At 32.4% G+C, this 19,761-nt stretch overlaps 1 protein-coding gene across 1 annotated transcript in view; it reads right to left on the bottom strand.

Moving 5' to 3' along the window:
- Positions 1-19,761, bottom strand: part of DPY19L2 (dpy-19 like 2) — a 61,907-nt gene that overhangs the window by 35,394 nt on the left and 6,752 nt on the right. Inside the window, exons 4-11 of the mRNA XM_033088292.1 lie at positions 18,657-18,794; positions 11,318-11,438; positions 9,025-9,118; positions 6,345-6,402; positions 4,573-4,664; positions 2,489-2,588; positions 1,017-1,094; positions 116-202 (exon numbers count right to left, since the gene is read on the bottom strand). Of these exons, the coding sequence (XP_032944183.1) occupies positions 116-202; positions 1,017-1,094; positions 2,489-2,588; positions 4,573-4,664; positions 6,345-6,402; positions 9,025-9,118; positions 11,318-11,438; positions 18,657-18,794 (768 nt within the window). The remainder of the gene's footprint in view (positions 1-115; positions 203-1,016; positions 1,095-2,488; positions 2,589-4,572; positions 4,665-6,344; positions 6,403-9,024; positions 9,119-11,317; positions 11,439-18,656; positions 18,795-19,761) is intronic.

Genomic DNA, 19,761 nt, shown 5'->3' with positions numbered 1-19,761 from the left:
ATGTGAGTAATTATTAGGAAAGGGCCCTATTTATTCTCCTAAACTTGTATCAGGTGGGTTAAACCTGCTATTTGACAGGTTTAAAAAAATCTTCATGAGCTTAAGAAACACTTACCCATATCATTAACAAAGATGAAGAATAATAAGAAGATAAATACATTGGGTTTCCAAACATCAACACAAAACAAAGGAGAACTGAAATCTGAAAATTGAAGAAAAGAAACAGACATTTTACCATTATTAAATGTATATCAGAATGCATATTTTGTCTACAGGCATATAGCGATTTCTAATACAAACTTTATTTGCATAAATAAGATTAATAAATAGATCTTGGACAAATGATAATAGGATTTCAACACCCTGATAGTTTCTAAGTATTTTCAACACCATAAATTTTGTATAGCATAATTTAATTTTTTCTCTCTATCTGCTACTTGGGCCAAAGAAAACGGAAAAAAAAACAACACCAAAAAGCACTGTTTCTATTAATTCAATAATGGAATGATATAATAAGAAATACTTAGTTATAAGTATTAATTTTTTAATCTTATTTTTGTTGGACTACTTGAGCATTTCTATCACTAATGATGCTTTATTTTATGTACTTATCAGAAGATATTTATTTTTATGTTCTTAAAGAAGAAGTATTTGGAAACTAAGATAAAAACAAAAATGCAAAATTTACAGTGTCATATTCATGTACAGTGTTAGAAATTTCAGGTCTCAGGGAGAAAAGGCAGTTTCAAAAATAGTAATAATAATAACAAATAAAACATAAAAGTAAAAAAAGTTTCAGAGAGTGAAAAACATCTATACTGTAGTTGAAAGTATAATGTTATAATATGGTATCTATAATGTACATTTCATGTTTACCTTCTGAATATTATCAAAATCATATATATTAAATACTTCCAGAGAGAAGGTACCCCATAAAACAGAATCACTTGTTTTATAAACCCTGAGATCTTATTTTAATATTTGACTTATTTGTAAATATGAAAAATGTTACCAACCATGTTCATATAAATGATCTTCTGAAATTTGTTTGGCTCAATGTACCCCACAACATACATAGGAAATAATGCGGCTATCTAAAAAATATCAAAAAAGCAAAAGTGAAAAAAATGTAGACAACAAACACTTCACTACTCATCAACAAAGTAAATATAAGGGGAGAGCAATGTTTCTAATAATGATAGCTAAAGTTATTTCAACCAATCTTCTCACTGACAATTAGAACAGCTAGGGAAAACATCTGCATGAAAGCCACAGATTACTAAAAAAGTATTAGGTCGCTAAGACCAGAGGAAAGATGGCAATCTGCAGTGATGAGCATGACATTATGGGCCACTTTTCTCCCAAAGGAATCTGCCAATTCCAATAGTAGCAGATGCCTGCCAGTTGAGTGGCAGTTGAGAGATTTCCACTGATTCAGCAGTGAGGTCACACCAAGAATAAGATTCCTGCTAAATCCTCAGGCTTCAGTTTGGGGCTTCAAAGGGGTATATACTATAATTAGAACCAGGAATCAAACAGCCTTCATTCAGAAAGACTAAAGCCTACCTTTGAATTATCTCATTCTCTGATTGCATGAGAGTGATTCAAGATTGTTAGTACCTTTACTTGTCTGCTGGAAGCAAATTTAATCTTCACTGGAAGATGTTAATACCAACCTAGTTTCAAATTAACTATACAATTGTTCATTTACAATGTCCAACACCACATCAAAACTAACTAGATATAGGAAGAGATAAGACATGACCACAAACACAAAACAAACAGATCCATAAAGAATCTAGTTCAGAGGTCAGCAAACTTTTTATGTAAAAAGCCAAACAGTAATTATGTTACATTTGGGGGGTCATATATAGTCTCTATTGTATATAATAAGTCCTCACTTAACATCATTGATAGGTTCTGCAACTTTAAGTGACACGTAGTGAAAACAATTTTACCATAGGCTAATTGATAAGAGGTACGGGAGTCAAATATATGGTAATGGAAGGAGAACTGACTGGGTGGTAAACACACAACGCAAGAAACAGACTACATATTAGAATTGTACACCTGAAACTTATATAATTTTACTGACCAATGTCACCCCAATAAACTTAATTAAAAATTTAAAAAAATTAGTTCTTAGTATATTTTGCATACCAGACCTTTATCAGGTATGGGTTTTTGCAAAGATTTTCTCACAGTCTCTGACTTCTCTTTTAGTTTTCTTAATAGAGTCTTTTCAGAGCTGAGGTTTTTAATTTTAAGGAAGTCTAATTTATCAACTTTTTTCTTTAAGGGATCATGCTTTTGATGACGTATCTAAAAACTCATCCTCAAACAAGTTCACCTAGATTTTCTCCCGTGTTAGCTTTATAATTATTCCATATTTTGAAAATCTATTAGGACACAATATAATCACATTTTAAAAGTTGTACAGAAACAACCAAATACATCTTGCATTCTACTTAGTTTAAAATCACCTTACCTGTGTAAAAAGTATAAACTGAGCAAATTGCCAGGGAAGCATAAAAGCAACATTGGAAAGACAGAGTGCAACAAAATGCTTTCTACTACTGTTCGAGGTCCTTAAGGGAGAGAAGTGACACCGATAAGCGTTACCATAAAAGCAGCCTATCACTAAACAGAAAGACTAATTGCAAAATTACCAAATCTAATGATTCCTTTATAAAATTTTATTTTCCAATAACTAAGCATGACATTTGTTACTTCAACAAGAAGGTCAGAAAATAGAATGTGAACTGATCTACACACCTCAAGGTGTTTACCCTCTGGAGCAGCAATAGCTTTTACAAATCACCACTTTATGCTTTAAAAAGCAATGAGGAAAAATGTAAGTGCTGGTGAAGCAATAAGTTAATAACTATAAGAAAGTTTTAAAGAAAAATATTTAAAATGACTTGAAAAGAATAATTATGGAATACAAACTACTACATATAAAATTTAAAATGCCCATTCTGCAATTATGAGATATATCAGCAACTAACACCTTTTACCACAGAAGACTTTAGTATCTTTTAGAATAGGAAAAAAGAAATGCAAACATTTTGTGTAAATAATAAAACTGTAACTGTTCTTTCTGTAAAGGCTATATTGGATTTTGATAAATCTTTATACTACGGTAAATAAATGTTCAAAAGCAAGATTTTAAATGTTCATATTGTTTATCAACATTATCACAAAACGTATTAATTATATAATCAGTGATATTTATCAAACACAAATTACTTTTGGCAAAGGTACAGAATATACAGAGCACATGCACTCAAGGGTATAATCCTAAACGTACTAATGATCACATTTCATTCCATGAAACCCCTGACTGGTCAGGCTAATTTAACCACTTCAAAAAATTGAAATTAAAAAAAAAAGGCAAATAAACCATCTTTCTAGAAATTTGAGTGGGAATAAGTGGGGATAAATGGTCAGCTTCCTCCACCGTATTTGACAGAAGTAATGCGCAGAGCAAAGATACAGAAATCCGGATGGAGAGCAGATTCCCAAATCCAAATCCAAAAATAAACTTGTCACGTAGGTAATAAATCAAGAGTTAGTCTGTACATTTCTCGAAGCTGACAGCCACCCTGGTATTCTGCTATTCACCTTCGTTAAGCTCACACGAGAGCCTTAGATATCTGCATGGTGGTATGCTAAGTGCTCTGTGGTTACAGAGATAAATATGGCATCTCCCTGTTTCCAGTGGTATTTTAACACATTGAATGTCTATGTAGACATTTGTGTATGTGTGCATGATTAACAAATTTACAGTTTTAGGAAAGAAGAAGATATGTACACAAGTGGTTTTAATACAGGCAGAATCTGATAGGCACTAGTTAGTGAAGCGTGAGGCTCCCTGGGAGGAGACAGTGATCAGCATTTCAGTCAGGGAGAGCGCGCACTAACATTTATGAAAATTACTTCTATGATAAAATTATTTACAGTATTCTGCTATTTCTGTCTTTGTTGTTGCTGTTTCACAGACCTCTTCAATTTCTGAAAGACTTATAAAATTAATTCCAACAGCAAAAAAAAAAAAAAAATATATGTCCAAGAAAAGCAGTTAAGGTGAAACTCTGGTCAAACTTCTAGAAACTTCAGTAATCCAGAAAAATTCATAAATATATGAATATATATACTCCTAACCTACCATTTCCCAAATTCAGTTGTGCGTAGGAAATTTTTCTCATGGAATACACATTAATGCTCTATCAAAACCACATGAGTCAGAGTAAACAATGAGTAAGAGTACAAAGGTTTTGAGGGAAAAAAAAGTAATAGTTTCCTAAAAACCTTTGAATCTTTGTTACATATAAACACTTATATTCTGATTTATTAAAACAATGTAATTATCTAAAACATGTAGTTTAGACTCTTAAGTGGAAGAAAAATTTTACATAGTATTTTAATTAGTTTCTTAACTGGATATTCAATTAATTTTAAAACTAACTAAAAATAGCACCTAAATTTGGAAATTATAACTAAATGGGTTGAAGTACAGTGTCAAAAACTTAACTTTTACCTAATTTGATTTGTTTCATAAATAAAAATTACCTGAGAATCATAGTTAAAACGAACATCTGAAGTACAAGAAATGGATATGAAAAACTTTCCCGGAGAGGTGGTGTCCACATCACACGGGTAGCCTGAAATCAATAAAATGCTTACTTTACTCTATGGTCCACTGCAGTAAACATTACTCATCTAAAAATCATTACTGGGCTGGTTTTAATAATTTTAATACTAGGCTCGTTCACTTGTGAATGCCGGCATAGCCTCTCAGATTCTGTAGCTCTCTTAATGGGTACCTAGACATCAGGTAGAGCACCGTTAACTAACAAGTGCAGAAACAAGTGAAAGACATCAGGCCACGCATGAAGAAATACGAAGGACAAACAGGATGGTAGCTATAGGAACTCAAAAACTAGATCCACATTCCAGCTCTGCAGTGATGACCTTGGTATCCCACAGCTTTGAGACATACACATGCCCCAGAAAATTCTCTAAACAAATGTCACCTAGGGCATTCACAAACACCTAGAGAGGTTACACAAGACAAGTTTAAAGAGTACAGACATCACAAGTAATTAAGATTGTCTCTGAATTTGTGAAATAATACCTTTGAGAGTTAACTATAAATTTCTAAAAACAATTAGAAGTATTTGGGAATCACTAATGTGATGCGTATAATAAAAATATTAATTAAATTGTTGTATAGCCTTTAAAACTATTTCTATGGGTGAAATATGGGTGAGAATATTATAAAAGTTTTATATCAAGAACTCGAAAATTCTAGACAGAATCCAAGCTCTTATAACCTTGTAAGCGTCTTAAAAGTTATTGCTCCTCTTCCAAGAAACCAAACTTACAAATCTTGTAAGATGAATTATGGTATATATGAGAAAGTCAACTCATAACGCCAGTCTTCTGTCATACTCAAAGAAAAGGTCTTGTTTTTACATTAACACATTGGTGAATGAGAATGTATTTGCTTTAAGTTAATATATTTAAGATATTCATGCATAATTTTTATGATTCCTTTGAATAACTGATTTTTTTAAAAATTAAGCTATCTACCTTTCACAAGAGTAATGAATAAAGATTCCACTCTATAAGCTGCGCCATAACATATTACATATTTTGCTTCCAAAAACCAGCAGTCAGATTCTGTCCCTTTCCACTGCCATAATCGTAGCACTAACACAGAGTCTGGCACATGTTACAAACTTCGTATTTTGTTGGGTGTATTTATCCTATTCTAGATACTCATAAGTTTCTATGAGCTCTTTTTAGTAAGTTAATTTCTATTTTGATTCAGCATCTTGTGTTCCTGCAAAGGCAGTGTGATGTAACAGAAAGAAATGAGACTTTAGAGCCAGGTGGCTGTAGAGTGGGAAACCCCGCTTCATCGTGCAGTGAATGTCGTTTTGGGTAAGTAACTTAACCTCTCTAAATTTCTTATCATATCTTCTACTGTGAGGAGAAAAACCACCTCCCACAAAAGTTTGGTAGGAGTACGTGAGATAATGTACTGATGAGTGCCTGAACTCAACAAGGACAGCATTTCCTTGTTCCCACCAAATACACACATGTCTGTGGATACATACACAGAAAATCAGGCAAGATATTCGTGTAATAAATTCTAATTATTATGTAAAATGTGGATCAACATGATTAAAATATCAACTTACTCATATAACACAAGGTTCTTTAAAATACTGAGAACTACTAAGTAATATGCAACTATATATGGCTTTGATGAATATATTTCTTTGTTCCTATACAGCCCTTTCTATTTCTTAAAAATTATTTTCTAGAAAACAAACCTCTCCATGGTTGAAAAAGTAGCATAATACTGTAATTAGACCTCCAAGTTGAGTTCCACTGTAAAAAGAAAAAATACACAATCATAATTCATACAAAATAATTTGTCACAAAATTATCTTAGAATGTAAAATCATATATAAAATGTCATAGTACTAAACCATACAAAGCAACAGTAAAAATTACAAAAGTACTCATGTAGTTGATGTTTTAATCTGAAATATACAAGCATACAAAGTATGCTTTATACTTTACATATGAGTAATCTGAATTTTGTAATTTATTATATTTAAAATATTTTCTAAATAAAATATGTAAGATGCGAACATAAGATAATATTTAACAAATAGGCCTGCACTTCAGAGTCTATACTGCTGTCTTTGAATATTTGGAATGGAAGTAAATTTGTGTCTTTTGAACTTGGCTTTCAGTGACTAAGAGACGAAGACAAGAGTCTAACAGTTTCATTTAGCAGTAACTTTGAACGTCTAAATTACTGCAAATATTCTTCTCTTGAGTCCCAAAGCAACAACAAAGTGGAATACAAAATCAGAAGAAGGATAGTCATCAGAGGTTAAGAACCATTTCTTAAAGTTGCCTTTTCTTTGTATGTTGTTCATCACTTGTATCCACAGCTTCACATTTGGAAGACAATCAATATTGATTGAATGATTGGAGAAGGAAGGAATGAGTTCAAAAGAAAAGCAAGCAGATGAAAGCTAAAGGGAAGTGATTTACTATAAAATTTTCACTGAAGGAAATTCAAAGCATGCACTTGGAAAAGTAAGAAATTGAGAGAAAGAATGTGTGAGAAGCAAGAACAAATAAATACTGCATATAGAAACTAGGAACATGTGGATAAATTAAAGTAAGATTTGACGACATGAATAGTACAATGAAAACGAAAAATTATGACTTGAGTGCAGTGGAAGGACAGGAGTGAGTGCCCGATTATGGTAATAAGTGTAAGACCCACCGGGCTGTGTGAAGCAAACTGTTCTTTAACATTTTATTGTTAACAACCAAAAGAATAGAAACCGAGTATCTACTTTCCCAGTTAATGCCAGTGGGGGAGGTTGGCTAGGGTAAGAAATACAAAATATCCCCACAAATTCCTATTTCTTTTGTTTCTCATATGCGGTATCCAATGTCCTCGCAGTTTGAGGGAACTTTTACAGCCAACATTTGTTACATCTACATTATCCCTCTTACAGACAGAGGCTTACAGATGGTATTTGACATTCCAAAACTATGTAACCAATTTAGAGAAGACGATCACTCGGGTTGCTCTACCAATGAAACGCATTAATTTTAAAAAGTTTTAGTCTTGTGTAACATTGTTCCATATTTAAAAAAAGCATAAGAAATACGAACTACTTTCAAAACAGAACATTGTAAAAGCCTCTCAGCATCATCTTAAAGTAATCCTTTTCCCTCCAAATATTCTGATGAGCTTAAATGTATTTTTCCTATATGACATACAGATAGAAAAGTACATAAAAATTTCTAGACAGTTTATGGAACAATTATAAAGTGAACAACTTCCTTGTAACCAGCATACTCACTGAAATAGAAAACTGATCGCACCCTGAGTCCTCATTTGCCTCCCCTTGATTTCTGGGATTAATAAGGTAGCCACATTGATATGTATATCATGCTATCATTTACTTTTATCTGGTTTTTCAATTCATACAATGGAAATATTCAGTGTTTCTTTTTATTTTGTGCCTGCCTTCATTCATTCAAACATTGTAAGATTCGTCCATGTTGATGTGTGTAGCTGTAGCTCATTCATTCCCATTGCTGCATAGTATACAACTATATTAAGAAACTACAATGAGTACGTTCCTCTGAACCACACAGGTTTGAACTCCACGGGTCCACTGACAGGTGGATTTTTTTTTCAATAAATACTGTAAATGTGTTTTCTCTTCCTATGATTTTTTTAAATAACATTTTATTTTCTCTAGTGTACTTTGTTGTAAGAATATAGCATATAATGTATATAACATATAAAATGTGTATTGAGCAACTGTTTATGTTATTGGTAAGCCTTCCCGTTAACAGTAAGCTCTTAGCTCAGATTTGGGGGAGACAAAAGTTGTATGTGGATTTTCAACTGGGTGGGGGCTTGGCGCCTCTACCCCCTGCATCATTCAAGGGTACACGATCGTCATAGCTAACTTCAACCTATGACTGAGATTGGCTACACTGCTATCTCAAACAAAACTGTAGTTCTATTATCAAGAAAGATAGGCTATTAAATATGCATTAAGTGTCTGCCACAAGTAATACTCATTTTCTTTCACTGATTTTTTAATGTCACATGTACAGAGACTAAAATTAGAAATGATCTGCTACTAATGGCAACCAAACACCCGCTCTGTTACAATAATTTTATAACAATGACCTAGACGTATTTTCATTAAAGCCTTTGTTAGGGAAACTTAATTAGCTAAAAAAATATCCCCACAAGGGTAAAAGAAGACCTCAATGATACTATTTTAGTGACAGCTCTAATTTCCAGTTGTACGATATTAAATAAGCTTCTGAAATATATAAAACAAATCCACAAACTTTCCTACTGTTAATCAATTAATCCCATTAATTATCCTTTTCATACAATCAACAATTGTCAGCCAGTCTTTATAAACCCACCGAAAGATCTTTTAATGGTCTTACCTCAGATATGAACCATATACGAAGAACAATCCCATCATTATTCCATTTAAAATAAAAATCACACCAACATAAAAGCAAGCAGGGTCTCCCAATCCTTTAAAGAGACAGATTATTCAGTATTTAATGAATAAATGACTATGAAGCAATTGGACAGAATTATCTCAGTGCTTTGCAATCAAGAGCTCATGAATTTGCCGAAAGCATTTGCTTTTCAGATTGCTACTCTGCTAAGTAGTGACATTAGTACTTTTCCCTTATATGAGATATTATTAGTTACATTCAAACTTTATACTTTATTGTGGTTACATTTATACTTCCCCCAGTTAAGTATTATTATGCTGTAATAATTAGTTGGTGCTTCGTTTTATTGAGGATGCTGTTGTTCAGTATCTAGAACTGTCTTTAGAGTCACTTGATAAATTACAAGAAAAACTCCATTACATTATTTTTCTCTTTTACCGACTCTAGGATGAGTAAAACATGGCTCTTGAACTCAAGGATCAGATTTAGTCTACATGAGATAATTAGTTATTTGTCCACTATTATGTATAGCCAGAACCTTAATACTAAATAAATCCCAAGACTATATATTTATATATAATATTAACACATATTCTACTAGATGCTTTACAATCTTCATCTCACATAATTCTCAGAACAAATCTATGCAATTAGTTGGTGTCAAAATATTTCTTTAATGGTTGAGAAAACAGAACATAGAAAATTAAAGTAACCCGCCCCAAATTATTTAGTTCTTTAGTTATAAAAGTTATTGGTGGAGTCAAGAACTGAAGGCTGGCCTTTCTGATCTTTTGACTTCTCTGACCATTTCTTTCCAGTCTGTCCTAGTAACTTCTTTTCCTTTACAACATTCTTTCAATGTGGGATCACCTTAGGCTCTGTTATATGCCCCCTTCTTTTCTCAATCTGTGTATTCTCAAGGAAATTCTTCCACTTCCATGGCTCCAATTATCATCTACACACAGATGACTCCAAGTCTATATTCAGCCCAAAACTTTCTCCTTATTCTTATATGTACACATGCAGGTAGTCACTTGACATCTCCATTTTGAGCTCTCTCAAGTATCTGAAACTAACGTAGCAATTCAAACGTGCTACTTTAAAATGTTTACCATTCAAAGAAACTGGATTACTTAAGACAGAAACCAGTGTTAATGTCTTCACCCTCCTTCCCCTGTCCCATCAACCAATTACTGAATCTTATCAATTCTGCTTTCAAAATGTCGCTCAAATCCGAGCATTTCCCAGTCGTCTTTCCTGCAGTCACTTGCTGAGAGCACAACAGTCTCCCACCTGGCCTCACTGAATCCACTTTTGTCCTTTACTACTATCTTTCCCATATAACTGCGAACATAATGTTTTAAAATGCAAATCTGTTAAAATGCTTCAGTGAATAAGGCACAAAATCCTTAACCAGGAACGTCTGACCCCAGCTTACATTCCCAACACCCTTTCACACCATTTTTCCTTTGTCTCTCTGCTCCGGCCTTCTTTCAGTTCTTTCCTGCCTCAGGAATTTTGAATATGTTGGTCCCTGTTCTTGAAACACTTCTACTCCTAACTTAAGCAAACTTACTTTCTTATTTGTAATCTCCATCACAGTTACAACCACTAAGATCTTTCTTCAATGTAAACTCCAGGAGGGTAAGGCCCTACATCTACCTGGTTCATCTTGGGGTCCTAAGGGCCAACACTAACCATCACTTAGTGGCAACTTAATAAATGTCATATATGTACATATATGAGGGGCTTCTTTTTCACCTCTCAGAAAAGCTTATGCCTTCTAAGTTGACTGAGTCATTACAGTCTCTCATTTCATGAGGCATTTTCTCCATTCCTTTATTTTGCACAAAAAAGTCTAATTATGTTTCAAATATCCTCTACCAATGCTATTTTAGATATTATAAAGATCACCTGAGCGAATCAGTAAAAATGTAAGGGAAATATGGAAATATGGATTTAGTATATATTCTGAGAACTGAAGGTTACTGTGAACAAGTCTCTAAAGATTATTTATAAAATATACTAAGTAGCCACAATGTGGGTACATTGGGTATATTAATACTCAAACTTTAAATTAATACTCATATTAGTAAGTGCATAGCCTTCTCAGAAAATTACTTTAAAAGTAAATACTCTTTTGGGTGAATTAGTCATAGAGCATTTTAAAAAAATGAATCACTAGTTTATAATAATTCTTAAGTCATAATATTATGAGATGTTTATATAAACATTAGTGACAACACAGCAGCATTTTAGGAAGAAAACATGCCTTCACAGCTTTGAATTGCATTTAGAGGTTCTACTCTGGTGACATTCCAGCAGGTCTTAGTTTCTATCCCAAATAAATTCATTATTCCCATAAATGTACGATACCAGAAGGCTATAATCACCTACAAGAGATAAAAACAAAAAGAGATAGTGGAGGAAAATACATTACCTTCATAATAATCATTTTTCAAAGTACCATTTCATGATTGTTGCCTTTTACATTATAAACTTTGGCAAATGTATTTAAATCATTTCACTTCGGAAACATTCATTTTAAAATTATACATATACACATTATCAACTAAAGTGGTGTATTACTGAGTAATGAACATCTATAATAATTTGGTTGTGATCAACATCTCTGTAATATACTCTTATAATCAACTCTGTAATATAAATAAGAGTAGCTGTCAAGTAGAAAAATATATATTAAAACATGATGATAATTAATAACAAAATATAAAAAGTTACAGAAATATTTCATTTAGGTCCTTGAATTTATTTTCTTCAAAGTCTAAAAAATAAAAAACCAATTGCATATGGGAAATAGTTCCTGTGCCCATTAAAACTCTGACCAAGCAGATTTAACGTAACCAGTTCTTCCCAATCTGCAGTCCACTTAAAAAATAGTTTAAAGATAAGGGAAAAGAACAACAACAGAAAAATTATAAACAAAATGCTGATACCTGAGAGATTTAAAAAACAATTTTATATATTTGGGAAAATAATGCAAGATCATTGAGAAAAAAAGTTAAAAATTAAAGAGTTCAACATAAAAGTAAAAACTACCTAGAGCTAACTGCTTTAATATGTTGGTGAGCATACTTCTAGTCTCTCCTTAGGCATATAAAAGCACATAACTAAAGTTATTCAATATTATATTATATATTACATAATATCAATGTACCATATATCACTAAACAAGATCATAAACATCTTCTATATCTCAAAAGAACAGATTTATTATTTTATAACTTAATTTTATAAAACTGACATTCTGCTAAAATTTATAATTTTTATGCTTCTGTGAAGAAACAGACAATCTGAATAGGACTATGTCTAGTAAACAAATTTAATTAATAATTAACTTTCCAAATCAGAAAGTACCAGGCCCAGATGGGATTACTGGTGAATTCTACCACATATTTAAGGAAGAAAGTATATGATCCTCTAGAATCTCTTCTAGAAGATACAGCAAAGCGAATACTTATGAATTCATTTGTTAAGGACAACATTACCCTAATGCCAGACTAGACAAAGATATTGCAAAAAAAGTAAATCACAGAACTGGAATTTGAAAGTAAAAACACAACACCATTTACATTAGCACCCTCAAAAATGAAATACTTAGGTATAAATCTAAAAAAAATATGTTCAAGAACTATATAAGGAAAAGTACAAAATTCTGATGAAAGAAATTATAGAACTAAATAAATGGAGAAATATCCTATGTTCATAGATAGGAAGATTCAGTATTTACAAAATGTCAGTTCAATTTGATCTACAGACTTAACACAACACAGTCCCATTCAAAGTCCCACCAACATATATGTGGATATGGGAAAAGTGATTCTAAAGTTTATACAGAGAGGTGAAAGACTCAAAATAGGCAACACAGTACTAAAGGAGAACACAGTTGGAGGACTTATGCTACCCAACTTTAAGACTTTCAATAAAGCTACAGTAATCAAAACAGTGTGGTATCAGTGAAAGAACAGACCAAAAAAAAAAAAATCAATGGAACAGAACAGAGAGGCCAGAAATAGACCCATTTAAATGTAATCACCTGATTGGACAAGGGAACAAAGGCAATAAATGGAGCAAAGGTAGTGTTTTCAACAAATGGTGCTTGAATAACTAAACATACACATGTAAAAAATAAACCTAGACTCAGATCTTACAGCCCTCACGCTAATTAACTCAAAATGGATCACAGACTTAAACATAAATTACAAAACTATAAAACCCCTCAAATATAAGAGAAGAAAATCTGGGTGACTATGGATTTGACAATGACTTTTTAGATACAACACCACAGGTACAATTCATAAAAACAAACAAACAAAAACCCAATAGATAAGATGCACTTCATTAAAATTAAAATTTCTGATTTGCAAAAGATAATGTCAAGAGAATGAAATACAAGCCATAGATTAGAATAAAATATTTGTGAAAGACATACCTAATAATGGACTGTATCTAAAACATACAAGGAACGTTTCAAACTCAGCAATAAGAAAGCAAACAACTAGATTTAAAAAAATGGGCCAAAGACCTGAAGAGACACCTCACCAAAGATAAACAGATGGCAAATAAACATATGGAAAGATGCCCCATATCACGTCATCTGGGAAATGTAAACTAAAACAACAATGAAATATCACTACATACCTAAAAGAATGACAAAATCCAGAACACTGACAGCACCAAATGATAGCCAGGATGTGGAGCATCAGGAACTCTTATTCATCTGGTGGGAATGCAAAATGGTTTAACAACTTTGGTAGACACTTTGGCTATTTCTTACAAAACTGGACATGTTGTTACCATACAGTCAAGCTATCATGCTCCTTTGTATTTATCCAAGTGAAATGAAAACTTATGTCCAGACAAAAAGCTGTACATGGATGTTTATAGCAGCTTTTTCATAATCGCCAAAACTTGGAAGCAACCAAGATGTCCTTCTGTAGGTGATGGATAAACAAACTGTGGTCCATCCAGACAATGGAATATTACTCAGCACTAAAAAGAAATGAGCTCTCAAGCCATGAAAAGAAATAAAGGAACCTTAAATGCACCTTACTAAGTGAAAGAAGGCAATCTGAAAAGGCTACATGCTATATTATTTCAGCTATATGACATTATAGAAAAGGTTCAACTATAGAGATAGTAAGGAGACCAATGATTGCCAGGAGTTAGGAGGGAGGGAGGGATAAACAGGCAGAGCACAGAGTATTTTTAAGGAAACTATTATGTATGATACTGTAATGACAGTCATATGCCATCACACATTTGTCCAAACCCATAGAATACACCACCAAGTCACAACCCTAATCCAAACTATGGAATTTGGGTGATAATGATGAGTCAATGTATATCATCAATTATAACAAGTATACCACTGGTGGGGGACGCTAATAGTGAGGGAGGCTGTACATGAATGGGGGTAGGGGAAATATAGGAAATCTCTGTACCTTCCACTCAATTTTCCTGAAGTTAAACCTGCTCAAAAAATAAAATATATAAAAAATGAAGTAAAACATTAAAATTTGTGGGCCAGAGATAAGGCAGTGCTGAGAGGGAAATGTATAGCAGTAAAATTAATATATTAGAAAAGAGGGTAAATATCAATAATCTAAGCTCCCAAGTAGGAACCTAGAAAAAGAGCAAAATAAACCCAAGGCAGGGAAAATAATAAGGAACAAAATAATGAGGAGCAGAAATAAGTGACATTGAAAACATAAAAGCAATAGAGAAAGCCAATGAAAAAGGAAGAGCTGGTTCTTTGAAAATAAAATTGACAATCCTAAAGCATAACTGAGAAGGAAAACAGAAATGACACAAATTACCTGTATCAAGAATAAAAGGAAATATAACTACAGAATTTTCATATGTCAAAAGGATCAAGGAATACTATGAATAATTCTACACACTTAAATTTGACAATTTAGATAAAATGGACCTTGAAAAACAAAAGCTATCACATTTCACCCAACATAAAACAGATCTGAATAGCGCATGCTCTCTCCCTCTCTCTCGCTGTCACACACACACACACACACACACACACACACACACACACAAATTATAAAGAAAATCAAATTCAAATGTAAAAATCCTCCAAACAGCAATCTCCATGACCATACCCAAATGTTTTCATTGGAGAATTTTACCAAATGCTTAAAAAAAGAGTTAAAATCGATTCTATAAAATCTCTTCCAGAAAAAAACAGGAGAAAGAACACTTCCCCACTCATTACCTGAAGCTAGTATTACCGATACTAAAGCCAGAAAAAAAGAAAGTACCAAAAAATTAAACTACAAATTAGTATCTCTTATGAAGACAGAGAGACATAAAAAGCCCTAAAAAAATATTAGAAAGTATTTCAGTGATATGTAAAAATAATTATATGCCATGACTAAGTGGGGTTTATTCCAGGGAAATAAGGCTATTTCAAGATTAAAAAGGAATCAATGCAACCCATCATATTAACAGGATAAAAAAGAAAAAATCTTATAACCATATCAATTGGTACAGAAAAAGCATTAGAAACAATTCCATACCTATTGTGATCACAACTTTCAGGAAAAAAGCAGGAATAAGAGAAGAACTTCTTCAACTTCATAAAGGTCATGTATAAAAAACTTACAGGTAACATTATTCTTCATCATTAAAGACTGAATCCACTCTCCCTAAGTCTAAGAACAAGGCGTGGATAGCCACATTCACCAGTCTTAATAAACAGTGCTGAAAGTTCTAGCCAGTGCAATAAATAAGGGAAATAAAAACATACAGATTGAAAAGAAATAAAACTGTCCCCTTTTCCATATGACACGACTATATATGTAGATAATTCCAACAAATCTACGAAACAAACAAAAACCCTCCTAGAACTAATAAGAGTGCAGGATAAAAAGATACATACAAAATCAATTGTATTTCTATCTACTAGCAATGAACATGTAGACATCAATATTGAAAATACAATCCCCTTCATCATCATTCAAAAATCATAAAATACTTAGATGTGTATCTAACAAAATATGTACAAGACTTGTATACTGAAAACTACACAATGCTAATGAAAGGAACCAAAGAAGATCTAGATAAATGGGAAGGAGACATACCATGTTCATGAATTAGAAGACTCTATAGTAAAGAAGTCAATTCTCCTCAAATTTAATTACATGTTTAATAAAATTCTTATCAAAATCTCAATGAAATTTTGTAGATATGGAACAGATTATTGTTAAATACACACACACACACACACACACACACATACATTAAAATGCAAAGTAATTCACTGAACCAATTTTGAAAAAGAATGAAGTAGGAGGAATCAGTCTACCTAATCTAAGACGTATTATATAAATTCACTAATCAAGACTATATGGTATTGGCAGAGGGATAGACACATAAATCAATGGAAGACAGCAGAGAACACAGAAATTGACTCATAGATATATGGCCAACTTATTTTCACAAAGGTACAAAACAACTGGACATCCACAGGTGAAAAACAAAAACCTTGACTTAAGTCTCATGTCTCACATTATACAAAAAAATTAACTCAAAATGAAATAAATCACAGATTTACATGTAGTACATAGAACTCTTAAAAATTTTTAGGAAAAAAGCACATAGGAAACCTTCAGTATCTAGGGCTACTCAAAGAATTCTTAGACTTGGCACCAAAAGCATGATCCATAAGGAGAAAAACTGATAAACTTAATCAAAACTTTAAAATGAAAATGAAAACCAAGCAAGCATATCTAAATTTATGGGATACAGATATAGCAGTGCTTAGAGAAGAATTTATAGGATAAAATGCTTCTTCTAGAAAGAAAATTTTAAATCAAGGAGGTAATCACCTACCTTGAAAAACTAGCAAGAAATAAAGTACACCCAAAGAATGAAGAAGAAAAAAATAATAAATATGAGGGAAGTAATCAATGTTATAGAGAATGGAAAAACAACAGAGAAAGATCAATGAAATCAAAATCTAGTTTTTTGTAAATAGCAATAAAGTGAATTAAAATTTTATCCACACTAATAAAGAAAAATAATGAAAATACACAAACTACCAATGTTACATACGAAAAACAAGCATTTTTACAGACAAAAGAATATTAGATGAACAATTTCATGTCAATAAATTCAACTTTTAGATAACATTCTTTGAAAAATACAAATTATAAAAACTGACAAAAAAAGAAATAGAAAGTATGAATAGCCCTATATCTAATAATGAGATGGAATTTGTAAATAAACTCCATCCCACAAAGAAAACTCCCGGCAGGTCATGGTAGCTTCACTAGTGAATTCTTGCAAACATTTAAGAAATAAATAATATTGTCACAGATTCAGGGTCAACACAGAAAAATTAACAGTATTTCTATATGTTAACAATCAGAAATCAGAAAAAGTTTTAAATATCATTTATAGTAGCTCCCACCCAAAACCCAAAATAATTAGGTATTTTATAAAATACATTCAGTACCTTTATGATTGTCTATGTCCAATAAAATAAAACCTATTAGAATAAGTGAGTTTAGCATGATTACAGGACACAAGATCAATAAACAAAAAAAAATCAATTGTGTGAATTAAAGAAAAAATATATATACATACAAAAAATTCAAAAATATAATGTTTAGAAAAAGTTGTAAAGTGATATATTCAATATGAGAGCATTTATATAGATTTACAAGAACACATACAACAATCCTTGAAAACAAGGATTAGAAGGATACACATAAAATTAATGATAATGATACTTGTGGGAATGGGAAAGGAGAACAAAGTGGACTGGGAAGCAGAACAAAGATGACCTTAACTGCATTTATAATGCTTTAATTATTTTAAATATCTCAAGCAAAAATGTCAAAAGAGTAGCATTTATTTATTCTAAGTGGTTGATCACACACATGTACATGTTATTCTTTAAGTTTCTGGGATTTTACACGTTTCAAAATCAAAATATTTTTTAAAGCTATACAATATGAAGAAAGACTAAAAAAAAATCAATAATTTGATCAATAATCTGCTGGATTCTGAGATAACTCAAAAGTAGTGCCTACCATGATGTCAAATTAGCATCTATCCTAAGAGTTCACAAATTGAATTTACCAATCTTTTTGTTGTTTTTTTCAATTTCTAGAATTTGCAGACTACCATAAAATACGTACTTTCTTAGGCTAAGGAATGGAAGATATTCATTGATTTTTGGCTATGTGACTAAACCAAGCTTGCTTTATTAAAGTAACTGCAAGGTCACCGTTCCGCTCATCACTTTCACTGTCCCTTCGTGGGGTCAGTACGCCCACCCACATGGTGTTCATTTAGAACCCTTCTAGGGTCTTCTTGTTTGGCTTGTCTATTACACCAGTCATTACTTCCGTACCCAGTTCTATTTTTTGAGTTTATGTGAGCATAGTTTCAGAGGGCTTTAAATTTGGAAGAACACATGATACTTGGCTTCTCTATAAGGACACATACTAGTATAATCAATAAACCTTACAGGTTCCCTCCTTTTTATAACATCATGGTGTTTATTTACTATTTTTATCTGATAAAAAAGAATCACTCTACAAATATTTACCCGAAATTTTCCTCACCTCTGGATAAAGATGGAAGCGTTTCACTGTATTTATCACAAGGGGATACTCAGTGAGCCTGTCATTCATTATCATCCACAGTCCTTCCAAAAATGAAGGTGCTTCGATAATGGTCTTGAAGTAGGAATAATAAAGTCCCTTTAAAAAGGCACAAATGGTCATGTAAGTAAAATGCAAAAACATTTATTTTTATAATGCCTTTTAGAATAATTTCTTCTGAGAAAAAGGAAAAGATGCATCATAAGACTTCCTAAGTTCTTCTTGCTACTACTGCATTCTTGGACTCAAAAGGCATACATTTCAGGTTATCGCTGTACCATTCTTTCATATTTTCTGTAGGTTTGCAAAACAGTTGGAGTGGTAGTTAAATGTTTTAAGGAACTTTTCTAACCACACCTTAAAATATAGATACAATATATTTTTAATTCTACCGAGCCTAATTTTACCCCCACTCTGTATGAATTCTGGCCTAAACAGAGATGCCTTCACGTCCTGGTACAACTCCGCATAGAGAAAATTACTTCTATTTTTTCCAGCTTTTTAAGAAACAACATATAATAATCACAATCATTACAGGATGGAACTTCGTATTTTCACCTTACTTCCTAGCTCCATCCTACAGTTCTACATAAAGTCAATGCTTACCGAACGACAGCTGACGACTGCTGATCATGACACAAGAGCTGTGTCCTGAAAAGGGGATTAGCTTGGTGTATTACTCCAGCATAGGAAACAATGGCTTTACAAGGCTAGGAAAAGTTCTATCAGTTAAAATTCAACGATTAACAAAAGCATGTTGTTTCCTATGATTTCCCTCATCAATTTCCTGCTTTCCTTCCTAAAAACTGAAAACAAATAAAGGGCTACATTGTTTGTAATACACTCTCTCCAAAAAACATTAAAAATAATCTCCAGCTCTACACTCATCTCTGCCTCATACAACAGCTTTATTTTTTGCTAGATGAAGCAACAGTAGTGGCGACTACGCTGAAGATGTGATTTAGCCAACATCTGACAGAGCATCTCCTCATAGTTTGGATTGGTAAAACGTGAGTTCGCATAAGGATTTATCCCTTCTGCTCTGAGGGCAACAAGGCAATGCTAC

This window comes from Rhinolophus ferrumequinum, chromosome 20, assembly GCF_004115265.2.
Source record: "Rhinolophus ferrumequinum isolate MPI-CBG mRhiFer1 chromosome 20, mRhiFer1_v1.p, whole genome shotgun sequence".
NCBI classification, from domain to species: Eukaryota; Metazoa; Chordata; class Mammalia; order Chiroptera; family Rhinolophidae; genus Rhinolophus; species Rhinolophus ferrumequinum.
This window is presented reverse-complemented; position numbering and strand designations above follow the sequence as displayed.